This window comes from Wyeomyia smithii, chromosome 3, assembly GCF_029784165.1.
Source record: "Wyeomyia smithii strain HCP4-BCI-WySm-NY-G18 chromosome 3, ASM2978416v1, whole genome shotgun sequence".
In the NCBI taxonomy this organism is placed as follows: Eukaryota; Metazoa; Arthropoda; class Insecta; order Diptera; family Culicidae; genus Wyeomyia; species Wyeomyia smithii.
In genome coordinates, this window is record NC_073696.1 from 15,985,050 (window position 1) to 15,999,831 (window position 14,782).

At 42.9% G+C, this 14,782-nt stretch overlaps 1 protein-coding gene across 7 annotated transcripts in view; it reads right to left on the bottom strand.

The window, feature by feature from the left end:
• LOC129732407 (CUGBP Elav-like family member 2) overlaps positions 1-14,782 on the bottom strand; it is a 575,258-nt gene that overhangs the window by 40,361 nt on the left and 520,115 nt on the right. For all 7 annotated transcript variants that reach the window (XM_055693269.1, XM_055693267.1, XM_055693266.1 and 4 more), the window contains one exon: positions 728-1,031. In XM_055693269.1, the coding sequence (XP_055549244.1) occupies positions 728-1,031 (304 nt within the window). The remainder of the gene's footprint in view (positions 1-727; positions 1,032-14,782) is intronic.

The following is a 14,782-nucleotide window of genomic DNA, read 5'->3' on the forward strand; positions in this document are numbered from 1 at the left end:
ACAAGCTCTTTGAGGGACATTTCATCCCATTAATGCTAGAGCTAGATAACTTGAAAATTGACGTGTTGAGAAAAACGAGTTTGAAAATTTTACTTATTTTGGTGATGACGATTAAAATGCCATATCATTTCAGGCTTGTTATACCAACGAAAATATCAACAAATAGCGAAGATATCTAGTTTTAGCACAAAAAACACTCGTTAAATGTTGAGATATCAAATTTTGTAATTGATGAATAACATTTTTTCTTGTTATCGTAATTCAACGAGTTATGCATTTGTTATAGAGCTCGACGCGGTAAATCTAGCTAAACATTCCGAAAGGTCCTATCTGCTTTCATCATTTTTCCGGAGCGTCTTGTCATTTTAGTAATGGTTCAGCTTTTGTAACTCTCCCAAGCGTCGTTTTCGTTCAGAAGGCTAGAGTGATCCCCTGCTATCAACATGTGCAAATAACGTGTCATAAAAGGTGTTTTATAAGTTATGGTGAATTAATGAAAATGATCGATCAAAAATCGATCAAAGCAGATAAAACCTTTTGAAATGTTTCTCTAGAAATATGATGGCATACTTAACTCAAAATCGACGAATTTCGAGTTATATAGTTCAAGCATTAAGGGGACGATTTGAGCCCAAATTGTGTTAATAGATGGTAAGTTGCCAAGCATGAAGAAATTGAGGAAGTGACAGTAACTGAAAAGTTTCGTCTAGATCTAATCTCTACCCACCTTGCAGAAATTGTTGCTGCTGGGCGACCGCCTGTAGCTGCTGTAGCAGTGTCAGCGAGGCCGGCGAGATGGCGTCGGCCGCTAGGAACGGCGTCTGCTGCTGCGGCGGGTTCGGATGGTGACCGGTGGCCGGTGCCGTCAGCGGCGTTACCGACTGCGTAATCGGTTGATTGATGCCGGTAATGTTCCACAGGTTCGAGTGCATCTGCTGCATCCGTTTGGCGTCCTTGTCCTTCTGGGTGTCGGCAAACTTCACAACCAGCGGCGCCGAGCAACCTTCCATCGTTTTGCTCTGGTGTAGAGACTAGAATGAAACAAAAAGCGAGAGAAACAACATTTAAAAATATTTCAAGACATTTTACATTGAGTGTAGAACGGAAATCACTGGCTCGTTTTATTGGCCGAGCGAAGACGAGCTAATGTTCACGCGAAACCGCCTCCCATAAACTTTTCGAACTTTACAGAAGCAATTTCCATTTTTAGCACCCACTTCAAAAGAAAAAGACATAACCGTAAACGCTTCCTCCAACGATTGACACAACTTTTTTGCACAGCTTTCACCCCAAATTGTTAGTTTTCCATTTCTATTCATCTTGCGGTTGTACAGTAGAAGGTTATTATGTACAATTAAAAGAAAGCGAGAACGGTTTTGAGGGTTATTAGAATTACCTGTTTTCCAATTCATGATACGTTTTATGACACTATCAAATTCGTCTTGCAGTGTTTAGGTCTAGGTTTGGAGACGCTCAATACCCTCTTTTCTATCTCGTTAGCAAAACTCTCGAAGGTTTTCCATTATCTATAAAATTGGAAAACCTCCGCTCCCTCCAGCTGTTCTTGGAACTATTCCTATTACAACTTTTCCCTATCCAAATTGTTCCGGGAACGGCGTCACCCGCCCAGTCGGACATGACAGAATAAAGCATATTTGAATCGAATTTCACTGCTGGGGCTATCGCCACAATCCACTTACCTCGCGACATGCAAAACATCAATAACAATGAACACACCGTTTATGGCTTTATGCTGGCTGGTGATGTTGGGGCTGTTGTTGGCATTAGCGACATTGCGGTAATGGTTTCTCCGGTGGCATACGGCGACGACGACGACGCGACAAAGAGGACGATAACTATGGGGATGGTTTTCGCGATACCACGGGACATCGGTGGAAAACAGAAGTAAAACGATTGTTGTTATGTTTTATTGATGTTTGTTGCTTTTCTACTCCCACCGTGAGCCACCACTTCAGAACCGCCATTCTCGAACCGGATTGAACTTGGAAGAACGCTGAGGGAGCTGAACGATGTGGTGTATCATTTGTCATGATTATTCGTTATTGCTGCTTTTGGTTTGTTGTTGACGTTGCTGCACGCGGTTCGATTCGACCACCTCAGCGTCGTAAATATGCTTCGAAGCAAATTTGGGAAAATGTGAATTTTATTTTTATGAAAATGTGGTCATTAGCAACGCGAATGGTCTCTTGAGACTACAACACAACAGCTCCAAAACAGGAGCATCGCCGGTCTGGCGTGTTTTATGTATTCAGGTTTTTTTTCTCTCTCTCGTGTTTGAAAGCCATTCAGTCCCGCGAGAAGCAATCAATGTCAGTTTGCGATGTTTTTTCACGATGTAATGGTGAATTTTCAACGGCTGCGAATACATGCTTCCAAGCCGGCAATCAATATCGATTCGCAGGCTATAACCGGATGTTACAAAAAAGCATAAAAATACCTTTTTGATAAACATATTCGGATTCGAAGATAATTAACATTCAGTAGCAATCATTAGATACACCTATAATCCTCTTATACACAATAAATATTTAATTATGTTGTGAACCACTTACGAGCAAAACCACTCAGGAAACCGAGAGGGAAACTTTTCAATTAGCGAAATCAATTTCCAAATTGGATGTTGGTGTTCCTGCAGTTCTTGTCAGTGCAGCGTAGATTCCTGCCTATCTTGTGTACCACCATCCCAAATTCAAGCAAAATAAAATTTATGATCTATCCAAACTGTCGTAGTGCGCATGTTGGGGTCTAGACCGCAACATACTCAACTGCTGTCTGCAAGCTGTCGGTTCGGGACACATTTCAGCAGGATTCATTAAATTAGTAGCGATATAAATAATGAAGGGAATTCTCGATGTCGAACCATGCTTTAGGTACAACATGAACAGTGGATCGAATCGATAGGGAGAAGAGAAGACATAACGATGACTGGAAGAATAAAAATTTATTTCTGTATTGCGACAAAACTGTGGATTACCAAAAAAAGAAGGGGAAATATACAAAATTTATTTAATTTTTCTTCCCAATAAACATGACACTCCTAATGTGATACCATTACCATTACCCGAAGAGCCATAAATCATGTCAGTAATATCTATTCTCTCTCTCTCGCAAGTGTCAGCCGATAACAATTGCCCATCTGTCCGCTTGGCATCTGCGGTATGGAACTAGTGTAACGAAACTATTCCACTGTACATCCGTTTATCCCTTAAAATGTGTATTTAATTCGACCGTTCATCCGTCCCAACAGCTGAAGCGTTAACTACTGATAATTTACTACCGGGTCTAAAATTCCCATGTAGCGTGGGTCGACCAACAGACCCAACAGGACTGCTGAAAATGGCAAGTGTTTAATTTGTCAGTTTTCTGGCTAAACGTTCCAGGGGGAAGGGGACGCTCGTCCCGGCTATTGCCAGTGATGATTTATTAATCGGAAGCAATAATCAAATCTCGCTACTGGGGTTACTTAACGTGGATAGCACCCGCCAGCAGCGAAAGGGGCAGTAAAAATCCCACCCACTTTGAAAAAGCCCTGATTTGAATCGCAAATGCGATAAGGTGTTAAAATGCTATCGGAATTACCACCAAGGGCAGAAATTTTCGAAATGCTAAAGCTCACGCACCTCGTTGTTGGGCCGTTGAGTGAAACTGGTTAAATGAAGGGAAGGGTCTACAGTGAGGATGTTGAAGAGTTGCTATTGCTGTAAGGTTAACGCTGGTGAAATGTTCTTGTCATTAATCATTACCGATGTTAGCCGGGATTAGGCAAGCTCTCATTAGCATGGAAACACTGGAAACCGGGAGCAAACAAGGCTGATAATTACGAGTTGTTTTCGCAATTTGTTGTTCTTTTGTTCATTCAGGATATCGGAATATCCATTTATTATATTTGTTGATATTTGAAGCACAAAGCGAACGAAGCGATTGTTCTGTACGGTTGGATACAAAGTCTGGTCATACTACACAACTCAAGCTTAGACAGCGGAATATAGCATTTAAACAGTCTTCCAAAATGATTATAATATATTTTAAATGAATATCTTTGTACTTCACGTCATGCGTGTTATGTGAAAAAAGGGCTAAATACGAATAAATCGGAACGCGCCAATCATGTGATTGTTACAACAAAATTGTGCGCATTATTTTTGATTTCCAATGTACTTGTTACTAAGTTTAATGCATCCAATAAGACCATTGTTGCAGGTTTAGTTCTCACCATTTGTTCTTCGGAAATGAAAAGCACTTCGCTACCAGTTTCAGTTCTAGAGTATTGACCGAAATCCACTTTTTTAGGAATTGTGCTTCCGGATCTGAAGGCATATCTTGCAATGAATTTGCTAGGTACATAGTTCCTGAAATTACGAGAGCTTCACATTTTAGTTCGCAACTTCAGACTCTTACAAAATGAGGCACGTTTTTTTTCTTTTTTTTATCTTCCGGTATTCCTAGGAAGTTCTTATCGAGGATCCAGGAATTTGGCAGAAATTTATTCTGTATGGACTTATCACTGCGACCAGAGAGGTTGATCTACTGTGATTCTGCCCGGATGTCTGCAGTATTCCGCACTTCTCTTATCAGCAATATCACTTATCACTGCGACCAGAGAGGTTGATCTACTGTGATTCTGCCCGGATGTCTGCAGTATTCCGCACTTCTATTATTAGCAATACCACTATTGAGAGTAAGTGATATGCTTATTATTTATCCGTGCTTGTGTGTTTGTTTTTACCTTCCCTACAATACCAGCCTAGTTACTTCTGCCAATTATCGTCAATAATGATTATCTGGAGAAGTTTCAACTTTGTGTCCTTCTGACCAATTTTATTATAAGAGGGACTTATTTTGTCAAAAGTAAGTCACCGTTTTAGAAAGTTTAAGCAAGAAGGAAGGGTTAGTGGGAGCCAGAAAATGAACCCATGACCCATAACCCACGACCATCCGCTTGTCAAAGCGAACTCTGTAACCTTGTGGCTACACAACTTGCTCCTCGTTTTTTGAGTATTTCTTTGCTTTTAACCTGTAATTACAGATACGACCGCATGGTTGATGTAAATTTACCTTAAGCCAGTTCAACTGAACTCGTTACTAAGAGCCTTTCATGTCAGAATAATAAAAGAATCATTCTAATTGTACTTGATTGAATTACTAGTCAACGAAATCAAAACGCAAAATTAGGTTGAAGAGGTTGTGTATGACACATAACCGCAAAGTTAACGTAGAAATACGACACTAACACTAACTCTCTGAAAATGATGTGAAATGGAACCAGGGAATAATTAACGATGCTATTCGACCAACTTAGGATGTTTTTCAGAAACCCAAAGTCACCATCTTGGGATGCAAAACGGCATCTTAGATCGATTTATGGCCTCTGTGTACTATCCTGACTACAAAAATATCCATACTTGTTGGTATTTCGTTCATTTTCGGTCTCTCGTTCGTTTTCGGTCTCGGCATCATCCAGATGTCAGAAGTACTCATATTAGGTGGTGTTTGACCATTTTTGACTGTTTTCCGAAAACCGGAAGTCACCATCTTGTTGAAGTTCAATGGCGCCTGGAGTTCATTTTCGTCTTCAGGGCACCATCTCGAACTCAAAAATACCCATATTGGTCAGTATTCGTCTGTACTCATATTGGATGGTATTTGACCGAAATCTGCGTTCAGGATAAAGCTCTACATTCTGCAATAGTACAGTAGCTAGCATCCTCATTCTGTGCCGAACACGCATCAGTACTGGACGTGTTTGGTGATCGGTCCGATAGAGTATAAAACAAAAGACGTGTGAACAAGTGTTGGCATTGTTTGCCTGGTCGAGTGAAATAAATCCGGGTTCAAGGTCGTTCCTTTGTGCAACTGTTTCGCATCGTGACTGCCAGCTGGTGCGTAAGCCGATTTGGCTGCTGGCTGGATTGTGCTACAGCAGTGGACGAGACACAAACGAGGAAAAAGAAGAAGCCATCAGTGTCAGCGAGTCGTATCGCTGTGTGGAGTGATCTCACACCTGGCTCGCTGCTGGTGGCTGTTTGGTGCTGCTGTATTGGTGCTGCTGGCTGTAACGGCTGCTACTTCGAACGATCGGACAACCAACCTTACTGGAAGGGAGAAATAAAAAGGTACGTGTTCTTGTCAGCGCTAGTGCGCTAAACATAGCGCGATGGATGTAGATCCCTCGCCTCCCGCGCCACCATCCCCGAACCCCTCTGACCCTGACCCTTCTGTTACCCCCTCCCCTGTTCATTCTTCAGTCCCCCCTCGCCCCAGGCTTTACCCAGACGGAGCCCAGGGCAGCTATACTGTTTATTTTCGGCCAAAGGCAGGACCGAAATCGAAAAAGTTGAACCTCTTGCAGATTTCTAAAGACCTGACGAAGGAGTACAAGGGCGTGACCGAAATTTCCAAGGTCCGGCCTAACAAGCTCCGTGTCGTGGTTGGTAACCTGAAAGAGGCCAACGATATAGCTTGCTCTGAGCTCTTCACACGCGAGTATCGCGTTTATATACCCGCACGAGACGTGGAGATCGACGGTGTCATAACCGATTCGAGTCTGTCCGTCGAGTGTATACTGCAAAGTGCCAAAGGGTGCTTTAAGAACAAAACGTGTCCCGAAGTAAAGGTGCTCGACTGCAAGCAATTGCGGTCAGCATCGATCATCGGTGGCAAAACAGTATACACTCCGTCAGACTCGTTTCGAGTTACGTTCGCCGGGTCTGCACTACCAAGCCACGTCTCGATCCACCGGGTTCGTCTCCCTGTGAGGCTCTACGTGCCCCGCGTCATGAACTGCCTGAATTGCAAGCAGTTAGGCCATACAGCCGCCTACTGCTGCAATAAGGCACGTTGTGGCAAGTGTGGGGAGTCTCATGCGGAAGATTCTTGCAGTGTTAACGCTGAAAAGTGTATTCACTGCGGAGAAAATCTGCATGAGCTCTCGACATGTGCGGTGTACATGCAGCGCAGGGATAAAATAAAACGGTCTCTCAAAGAGCGTTCAAAGCGTTCCTACGCTGACATGCTGAAGAAGACCGTTACCACTTCTCCCGTTACTTCGAACCCCTTCGATCTGTTGCCCTCTGAGGAAACCGATTCTGACGATTCACCAGCGGGAGCATCTTACGCCAATCCTGGGGAGTCTAGAAAGAGGAAAAGTGTTTCCTCTCCTAAACTTCCCAGAAAAGGTCCTAAGATTTCTCAAAGTGAAATGAAGGTTACAAACAAACCAAACAGTGCTGCGGAAAAACCGAAGCAAACTCCTCCTGGGCTGGCAAATTTAAAGTCCCAGAAGGAGTTCCCAGCACTGCCAGGAACATCTAAAACCCCAGTTGCTCCTTTTACACTCCCAGTTGATGAAACAAACTCTGGATTAGTGAAATTTTCTGACATTGTGGACTGGATTTTTGAAACTTTCAATGTACCCGATCCAATTAAAATTTTTCTTACAGCATTCCTCCCAACAGTTAGATCATTTTTGAAGCAGTTGACTGCCCAATGGCCTCTCCTTGCAGCGATTGTATCCTTCGATGCCTAATTCAACTGCGTATATGAAGGATTCGATCTCTGTCTTACAGTGGAATTGTAGAAGTATTTTACCAAAAATTGATTCGTTTAAAGTTTTGATAAATAAAAACAAATGCGATGCATTTTCCCTTTGTGAAACTTGGCTTACTTCAAATATTGATCTCAACTTCCATGATTTTAATATTATTCGCCTTGATCGAGACACCCCATATGGAGGAGTACTTTTAGGGATTAAAAAGTGCTATTCTTTCTATCGTATTAACCTCCCCTCGATTCCAGGCATCGAAGTTGTCGCATGTCAAATGACAATACAAGGTAAAGAGCTTTGTATTGCCTCAATATATATTCCCCCCAGAGCACAGGTTGGGCAACGGCTGCTCTTTGATTTAATAGAACTTCTTCCCTCGCCACGTTTGATTTTGGGAGACTTCAACTCTCATGGCGTGGCTTGGGGTTCCCCATACAATGATAACCGCTCCTCTTTAATCTATAACCTTTGCGATGACTTCGACATGACTATTTTAAACAACGGTGAAATGACACGTATCCCGAAACCTCCAGCGCGCCCAAGCGCTTTGGATCTATCCTTATGTTCGACGTCGCTACGGTTGGATTGCACATGGAAGGTAATCCTCGATCCTCACGGTAGCGACCATCTGCCTATTCTTATTTCAATTACTAACGGGTCAACTCGCATGCGACCAATTGACATTCCGTATGACCTCACACGAAATGTCGATTGGAAGTTATACGAGGAAATGATTTCAAAAGCGGTCGAGTCGATTCAACATCATTCACCACTTGAAGAATACAACCTCCTCGCGGGCTTGATTCTCGACGCCGCGTTGCAAGCCCAAACGAAGAAATATCCCGGCGTAACGATCAAAGAACGGCCTCCCACTCCGTGGTGGGACCAAGAGTGCTCCGATGTCTACACGCAAAGATCCGACGCGTTTAAGGCCTACCAGACGGGAGGTATACCTGGCGACTATTTACGGTATTCGGAGCTTGATACCAAGCTTAAAAGCTTGGCTAAAGCAAAGAAACGCGGATATTGGCGTCGGTTCGTGAACGAGACGTCGAGGGAGACATCGATGAGCACTCTTTGGAACACAGCCCGAAGAATGCGGAATCGCGTAACGGTCAACGAAAGCGAAGAGTCTTCAAGTAGGTGGATATTTGATTTTGCCAGGAAAGTATGTCCGGACTCTGTTCCTGAGCAAAATATTGTTCGCGATGCGTCTCCGGGCCACGACGCGATAGAATCACCTTTTACGATGGCAGAACTTTCAGTTGCCCTCCTGTCCTGTAACAATAACGCGCCTGGATTAGATAGAATCAAATTCAACTTGTTGAAGAATCTACCCGGCAATGCCAAGAGGCGCTTGTTGAACTTGTTCAATAAGTTCCTGGAGCAAAACATTGTACCGCAGGATTGGAGGCAAGTGAAGGTGATCGCCATCCAAAAACCAGGGAAACCAGCTTCTAATCACAACTCTTATAGGCCGATTGCAATGCTATCCTGTATCCGGAAATTGATGGAAAAAATGATACTCCGTCGTTTAGACCACTGGGTCGAATCAAATGGTCTACTATCAGAAACTCAATTTGGCTTCCGCCGTGCCAAAGGGACGAATGATTGTCTTGCGTTGCTTTCAACAGATATTCAGCTGGCGTATGCTCGTAAAGAACAAATGGCGTCTGCGTTCTTGGACATTAAGGGGGCTTTTGATTCCGTTTCTATTGACATTCTTTCGGGTAAACTTCACCGACAAGGATTTTCTCCAATTTTGAACAATTTTTTGCACAACTTGTTGTCCGAAAAGCACATGCATTTTACGCATGGCGATTTGGCAACTTTTCGCATTAGCTACATGGGTCTTCCCCACGGCTCATGTTTAAGCCCCCTTCTTTACAACTTTTATGTAAATGACATCGACGAATGTCTGGCAAATTCATGCACGATAAGACAACTTGCAGACGACAGTGTAATCTCTGTTACAGGAGCCAAAGCTGCCGATTTGCAAGGACCATTGCAAGATACCTTGGACAATTTGTCTGCTTGGGCTTTACAGCTAGGTATCGAATTCTCTCCGGAGAAGACTGAGATAGTAGTTTTTTCTAGGAAGCATGAACCTGCTCAGCTTCAAACACAATTAATGGGTAAAACGATTTCTCAGGTTTTGGTACACAAATATCTTGGTGTCTGGTTCGACTCTAAAGGCACCTGGGGTTGTCACGTGAGGTATCTGATGAAAAAATGTCAACAAAGAGTGAATTTTCTTCGTACAATAACCGGACAATGGTGGGGAGCCCATCCAGGAGACCTTATAAGGCTTTACCAAACAACGATATTGTCTGTTATTGAATACGGGTGTTTCTGCTTCCGCTCCGCAGCAAACACACATTTGATCAAACTGGAGCGAATACAATATCGTTGTTTGCGTATCGCCTTGGGTTGCATGCAGTCGACCCATACGATGAGTTTGGAGGTTTTAGCTGGAGTACTACCATTGAAAAACCGCTTCTGGAGCCTGTCTTCTCGTATTCTAATCAAATGTGAGGTCTTGAACCGTCCCGTGATTGAAAATTTTGAAAGGTTAATCGAACTTAATTCTCAAACCCGTTTTATGACATTGTATTTCAATCACATGTCCCAAAATATTAACCCTTCTTCGAATATTCCAAATCGTGTCGACTTATCAAATACTTCTGATTCTACTGTGTTTTTCGATACATCCATGATAGAAGAAACTCGTGGAATCCCGGATCATTTACGCGTGCAGCAGATCCCTAAAATTTTTTCCAATAAATATCGAAACATCAACTGCGACAATATGTACTACACTGACGGATCACTTCTTGATGGGTCCACTGGCTTCGGTATCTTCAATAACAATTTAACCGTCTCCCATAAGCTCGATAATCCTGCTTCTGTTTACGTCGCAGAATTAGCTGCAATTCAGTACACCCTAGGGATTATCGAAAAAATGCCCACGGACCATTATTTCATCTTTACGGACAGTCTCAGTTCCATTGAGGCTCTCCGATCGATGAAAGATGTTAAGCACTCTCCGTATTTCCTGGGGAAAATACGGGAACATCTGAGTGCTTTATCCGAAAAATCTACTCAGATTACCTTAGCGTGGGTCCCTTCTCACTGCTCGATACCGGGTAATGAGAAAGCGGACTCTTTGGCTAAGGTGGGCGCAACAAACGGTGATATTTATGAAAGACCAATTGCCTTTAATGAATTTTTCGCACTTGTACGTCAGAATACGATCATCAGTTGGCAAAATGCTTGGACCAGAGGGGAATTGGGAAGGTGGTTACATTCCATAATCCCCAAAGTATCGACGAACCCGTGGTTCAAGGGGTTGGATGTAGGTCGGGATTTCATTTGCGTGATGTCCCGGCTTATGTCCAATCACTATAGATTTGACGCGCTCCTCCGTCGTGTTGGGCTCGGGGAAAGTGGTATCTGTGCCTGTGGTGAAGGTTATCACGACATAGAGCATGTGGTTTGGTCATGCCCTGTACACCGTGACGCCAGGTCTAAATTAATAGCTTCCCTGCAGGCCGAGGGTAGACAGCCGGCTGTTCCTGTTCGTGATGTCTTGGCGAGCCGTGACCTATCCTACATGTCCCTTATATACGTTTTCCTGAAATCCATCCACGCCCCAGTCTAGTCCCGTTCCCCTCCGTCTACACCCAACAAAACGACAAGAACACGTTTGAACCTTAAGCACAAAACCAGCAACCAGACCCCGCACAACAGAACCAGGACCCAAGGACTACGAGCCTCTGTCCCAACTCACGACATCGTGGCTCAGCAGAACGAATCCATACATGCCATTCGACGATTATCAGACGACCATTGAACAACAAAACACTGATTGGAAATCCCATGCTAGTTTTAAGTTAGACTTAATTTCAGCTCGTAGTCGGCAGCGAGGATAAAAAATTTGCTTTAGTTTTTAAGTCATCAGATATAATTGGCGCCGTTAAACATTAAATTGTATTTGTGCCGTGTCAAATAAATGTTATGTGAAGAAAAAAAAAAAAAAAGTAGCTAGCATCTTGAAATCACAAGTATCCTCATTCTGGGGGACGCTGTAAGAATGAAGGAAATCCATTGGAAATCGAACAAGTTATTAAGTATTTGAAACTGGTCAATTTTCGTGAATCTTCCGATGTTTTCGGTTTTTCAATTTGCACCTCTAGCCCAAAATGATGCCTTAAGACGTAATTCTACGTCAAAAAACAACAGTACTGCCAACCACCGTTATAAACTATTAGAATGCCAGTCGAGTTCCAATCGCTGGTTAGCAAATACTACTCGCCAAATGCTCTTGAATTTATTTAGTAGAAATTAGCTCAGTTTTGACGTAGAACTTTGTCTCAAAAGAAGATACCAAGGTAAAAGAATAAGATTTTAAAATGCAATCAGTTTTAGCGTTTTTAGCTGTCATTGTTCTCAAGATTCACGAGGTTTCAGCATCAATCAGTCATAAACTCTTTTACGACTGTTCTCTTATATTCGATAGTTTATCTTATTGATTTTTCGATAAATTAGTATATTGGAAGGATTATCTCAATAAACGAAACAACCAATCACTGCCTTTCTGTACAAATCAGTTTGGCGACTTGTATTTACAAGTCTTAGCTTATTTCAACTCAATAAATTAAAAAAAAAACATTTTTTTATCGCAATTTTGTTCCTCGGACTCATCCTCCTAAATAGCCTTGAGGTAAGATGCTGGCCACACAGAGCAGGTATCGTATGTTCGATTCCTAGCTGAGAGCGATTTGTAGCCATTTAGTACCGCAATTTCTCTACACACTAGCGAACTTGATCTTTCTCTATTTTCACAGATCGTAGCGGCCCCATGATATCTAGTCTCCACAAAGCTCAGTCTTTCATAAGCTTGACAACATCAGCGTGTTTGTATACTTCGCCCCACTGTTCAAGTTTGCGTCGAGTATTGATAGCAGGATGCTACGTAAGCGCTCACCGATCAACCATCTTCCACGTCCATGATTCATATGCAAAGAGTGCTACAGGGAGGATTAGCGTCCTGTAGAGCACAAATTTCGGGCGGATCTATGGGCTGCGGGACTTAAGCTGGTTACGCAATCCATCTTTTCACCTTGCGGCTCACTTCATCAACCACTTCAAAAGTATCCCTAACCATCATCATAGCAGCACCAACGCCCGTAGAACTACCACGCTCTTTGCCAGCCACCATGTACTTCGTTTTGGTAGTGTTTATGGTAGGTCCATCTCTCGCAGCTGCTCTTCTGAGAGCCGTAAAGACCTTCTCAGGGCTCTACGGTTAACACCGTTGATGTCGATGACATCCGCGGAGCCTACAAAATGTAAGACTTGGCGATGGTGGTGTCACTCCTCTGCAAACCACCTTCCAAGGCCATAGCAAGTTCCAGATCCCGCCCCCTTGGCTTCAGACTATCACAAACGCGTTCGAAAATTCATCATTTTAATAAGTTTCGATAGGAAGCATGGCAAACAAAATCAACCACAGCTCGGTGCGTTTCACTGAATCGTACACTACCTTAAAGCCTATAAATAGATGATAATTTGTGTTCTTGAAACTCGTCTTGCTCGAAAATTCCACTGGTATTCACCAGAAAGCCGTCTTTGTCAGCATGGTTCTTCGGCTCTCTGCAAATTATTTTCACCACAGCTTGTATATCCTCCCTAAATTTTCTCCTGTTCCCCTCGATAACTCTCCTAACTTCACCTCCGTTCAACACCACGGACATTTAGTCACCAACGATTTATCGGTAAATATAATCTCCCAGATGGACTCGAGGTACGATGCTGGCCTAACAAGCCAGTCGTCGTAGATTCGAGTCTCGGCTCGGGAGAGACTGTTTGTGTCAGTAGGATCGTAGCGTTAGCCCCGCAATTGTCCTGTACACTAAACAGTTGGCTGCGAAGTCTGTGTATAACAAACAGAAGGTCAAGTTCCGAATCGGAATGTAGCACCAAGGCTTTGCTTTGCTTTAGATTTCTCTCCTCGTCCTTGTCCTCCTTGAAAATCCCCGTGTTGTGCCTGATGAAGTGATTCTCTGCAAGATTGCCAAGAACGCGATCGTAGTGTTCACGTTTCTAAGAAGACTTTTCGACACAATACAAAACTAAGTTCGGTTTCAAAGCTTCTTCAATTAACCTTAAACCCATCATTTTTTTTATTGGTAATGCTTCCCGTAATACGCATTTTGAAGTAGAAGTACATCTCTAATTTTTGTTTGTTTGTTAGGGAATTAGAATTGCGTGGTCCATTGATGTGAACTTTTGTAATATATCTCAGTCAATTGTTATACGTGTCCCCTTGCAAATACAAAGACCACTTTTGTTGAACAGTCAGGTATCTGCACCGACACGCTCCCAGTCAGGTGAAATATGGTTTATGAAGCCAATCACCTTCCCAGGATTCAAAGACCAAATCTCTTTGGGCTGTAAACAGCCACTGCCAAGAAACCTTGATCTGCGTTAAAATAATGCACCACAACAGATGTTCCGAAGTCTCACTTTCCATATCACAAAAGCGACACATATCATCCTGAACCCGTCCAATGTTCTTGAAATGATATCTACCCGGACATTGCCCCGTTACTAGGCCAACGTATTTACAAAGAGCTATTTTGTTGAGTTCTAGGAGCTTTTTCGAATGATTCTCGTTTGGTGTTATAAATCTTTTAGATTGGGAACACTTTTTGACATACAACTAATTGGTTATCACCTTTTGTTCCTCCCAGCGTTTAAGTTCCATTTTAATTGCATAGTTTGATATACCGCAGAAAGGTTCTGGGCCGATAAACTGTGAGTTAGATTCTTTGTTTTGCAAGTTCGTCTGCCTTTTCATTCCTACCAATGCCACAATGTCCCGGAACCCAATACAAATTTATTAAGTATGTTTGACATAGCATCAAGCATTATTAGCATCAAGTGCTTTCAGCGCTGCTTGACTGTCAGAGAAAATACAAATATTTGCATGTTTGTATTTTCTAGTCAGACATACATTCGCACATTCAAAGATTACAAAAATCTCTGCTTGAAACACTGTTGGCCAGTGTCCCATTGCCACTGAAACATTAACTCCAGGGCCGAAGATTCCTGCACCAGTTTTGGTACCTATTTTTGAGCCATCTGTGAAAAATATCGTTGAACCGGGACGGACATCAGGAACTCCGACTTCCCAGTCTTTACGCGACGTTTCGC